General features: G+C 34.0%; 1 protein-coding gene across 1 annotated transcript; it reads right to left on the bottom strand.

Moving 5' to 3' along the window:
- Positions 1 to 231: 231 nt before the first annotated feature.
- Positions 232 to 3,202, bottom strand: LOC115989147 (senescence-associated carboxylesterase 101-like). Its single transcript, XM_031112808.1, has 4 exons — positions 3,056 to 3,202; positions 2,513 to 2,879; positions 1,529 to 2,065; positions 232 to 1,235 (listed from the first exon to the last, which is right to left on the bottom strand). The coding sequence occupies exons 1-4, from the start codon at positions 3,070 to 3,072 to the stop codon at positions 405 to 407; spliced, it is 1,752 nt and encodes a 583-aa protein (XP_030968668.1). The 5' UTR covers positions 3,073 to 3,202; the 3' UTR covers positions 232 to 404.
- Positions 3,203 to 3,459: the final 257 nt, after the last annotated feature.

The following is a 3,459-nucleotide window of genomic DNA, read 5'->3' as shown; positions in this document are numbered from 1 at the left end:
ACATTATCTAAAACTAATATTATTATTGAATTTAGCATAGATCAATATTAACATCTTCATTCTACAAAGAAGTGCAACTTCTGAAATTAATCCTCCAATGGTATAGTGTGGCCTTTCCTTGCTTAAGAGGGAAGAATAAACAAAGCCAAAAAAAAAAAAAAAAAAAAAAAATCCTTTAATAATGATGACTAGAAGTGTTTTCATCCTCTCACATCCAAATATCCAACCCAAAAATAGCAAAAGAAAGACATGAAAAATTTATAATATAATATAAAATTTTAAAAAGTTGAAAAGATGATGTTCTCATTTTACAACTTATTGGGTAATGACTTGAAAATACCACACATGTTTGAAGGGAAGTGCACACATATATTAAAATATGCAAATTTCTATCATACAAAACTTTAAGGAATATCTAGGCAGCCTTTAGCATATGCCTTGTAATTGTTGTCATTCTTCAGCCAGTTAGTGAGACTTGAACTATAAGAAGTTCCCATAATATCTCTATACTTTCCCCACCATTTCATGAAGCTGCTCCTAGGTAAGAAAATCTCAGGTGATACTGCATAATTTTTCATCAAATCCAATACATACTTTTCAAACTCAAACAGTTCTTCCTTTGCAGAGTTTTTCTCCTCAACACTTGATCCTTTGCTACTCAACACTTTGCATGAAATGAGGGCCTCCTCAACATGAGCCCAAAAGCAAGAATCCTTTGTCAGACTTGACACCATATTCTGTCTCTTTATTTCATTTGGACCACTTGAAGGTTTCTCCATTTCTTTCAGCAATTGCTCCAAGTTTATGTAATGTTTAGACCTTCCTTTATTTATGTAGTCTTGTTTGCCTGCGTTGTAGTAATTAGCTATGTCCAGTGGTTCAATCATCCTTCGGTAATTTGTTCCCCCAAAGAGTGAATTGGTACGATGGGACGCTCCTACTGTCCGAGGCCTTTTCTCTTCTTGATCAACCAATTCATTCCAGTAAGTTGTGAGGGAACGCTTAATAGATTCGGCTTCAATATCAGAAATATTATTCGAGTCCTTGTATGCATCATAGTATCCAACTCCTTTTTCTTTACAATTCTTCTTATACCATTCAAAATAGGCCATATACACTTTAATTTCATTCAACCCCCTGATGGGATTAACAAAACACGAGTTCAAAATTGCCTCACTTTTTGCCACACTTTCTATCTTTGTAATGATAATGTTGATGTCAACGTTTGGCGGTTGCTGCAATAACATGTAAAAATGAGTTGGGCCATGATAAGGGGAGTTTTGAAAGATCACAAGGGCAAAGACAAAGGTTTCAAATTGTAGTAATTTTTATCCTTGTAAGAAACCTTAGAGGCTTTGGTTAGTTGTTAATGCTTAATCGGTAAGCATTTCATTCATTAATGACATGGGTTTAACATTATTCTATTTCGTGTATTGTCTAGGTTTAACACATATGTTCCATACAAATGACATAGCTCAAATAAGCATTCTAATTATATACGATCCAAAAAGAATTGTAACTGAGTTACCTGTAATTGCATCAGTCCAATTGCTGCAAGTTGTGTAATAATGCCTGCCCGTAATGGTCCTTTAGTCCAATCAATTAACGACTCATGATCTGTAGCATCCTTGCAAAGTACCTTACGGTTGAGATGTTCCACAAGTGTTCCATAGGACTCAAAAACCTTATTAGGATCTTGATTTTCAGGACTCCCTGAATAGGCTGCCATCAACAACTCCAAAATGGTTTGAGGGTTCTCAAAACAAGAACAACCCAACTCCGAACATAAGAGAAATGTGCCAAAAGGCTTGTAACCATTAATTAAGACTCTAGGAACTGGATCCTGGTCAGAAACTACATGCAAAAAGCAAGAGTTCCATGCTTGATAGCTTGATATGGCTTTTTGCAGGCCTTCATCACCAATAAGGGGTGAACCAAAAGTGATGCAGAATGGGCGTTTGGTGGATGAAAATTTGAGTGTTTCTAGTAGCGAAATGGTGAAAAGAGAGGCAACAGATCCTCCCAGAGAGTTTCCAGTGATAATTAATGGTTTGAAACTGCCAATCTGCATTGTGATATAAATCTTACATAATAACTTGCCAATAATGATGATAAGATAGTGAACAGAGAAATTTAACAGAGTGAATGGTTTAAAATTGCATAATGATCAATATCTCGTGACATCTTGGTGTGGATAACAAAAAATCATATCAATATCTTTAAATTTGCATCAAGAATACGAACAAAAGTATGTGAAAGATTGCCAAAAAAATTTTTAAAAATCTGAAATATATTGGATTTATGGATCAATATATCGGAAAATATCATAACTTCAACCAAAAAATAAAATAAAATAAAATATCAATCATCACAAAAAATACTTCTGAAATCTCAAATATCCATGATTTTTTTATTTATTTATAGAAATATATATATATATATATATATATATATTTATATATATACCCGATCCTTTAGCCTGGAGATATTATTTTCAGGCATATAGAGGTACCTTAGATTTCAAGAAAGGGAGCAGAGGAAAAATAGACTCAAAAAGCTCAAAAGCATGTTCGTTTATGCAGAAACTTGGGTTGCATTTGGTGCATATGAAATCGAAGTTAGGAGAAGACCCCTTAAGTTCTGATGACAAAACAAAATCTCCTCCTCCATTTCCTTGAACACGGTCTTTGCTATTAGCAGGCCAAGTGAAAAAAACTATGATGGTGCAGTTTGGTAGCTCACAAACTTTGGGTATCACGGCGGAAGATGGTCTTTCATTTTGACTGATTTCTGTGTATAGGTCCCAAATTGCAGTCCATGCATCGTGCAAGACATCAAGGCTCACCGCGAAATTTGCCAACTCTAACCCACTGTGAAGCCTGCCATCAAGAATTATAGCAAAACATAGCTAAGAAATGATGATGCATCAATCTTTACTTTTAGAATTGAATTTCTTAGTCAGGAAACAAACTTCAAAGGAAGAGAGAAGAAAAACAAAGTCAAACAACTTACGAAAGAAAAAGAAATCATTTGGTTTTTTTTTTTTTTAACTTACAACTGAGTTCTGATCATCCTCTCTGTTTTTAGATCTGCTTAGGAAAGGTGAGCAAGAGGAGCAGTACAAGTATTAAGCGTAAAGCATAAGTCTTCAGGAGAGAAATTTCCTAGAAAATTATGCATCACAAGAGTGACAAGACGACAAGTCAAAGACGTTAGGTTTGGTCAATTTACTTTAAATCTAAAGTTTTTAAAAAATAAATAAATAATGGAATGTCATTTTCTATCTTATCTTCAGATAAATGAGCTATAATGAAATTCCATCAAAAAAGCAAAAAAGAGGTACCAAAATACTATAAGCATCCAATATTAATTTTGTATTCTAGTTTTTACGTTGGTTCAAAATTTTCAAGTTCATGTTGGATATTCTTCCTTCGGATTGAGTCAAGTTTTCACAGGTCT

This window comes from Quercus lobata, chromosome 5 (genome assembly GCF_001633185.2).
Source record: "Quercus lobata isolate SW786 chromosome 5, ValleyOak3.0 Primary Assembly, whole genome shotgun sequence".
NCBI lineage: Eukaryota > Viridiplantae > Streptophyta > Magnoliopsida > Fagales > Fagaceae > Quercus > Quercus lobata.
The sequence above is the reverse complement of the archived record's forward strand: the minus strand, read 5'-3'. Positions and strand labels throughout refer to the sequence as shown.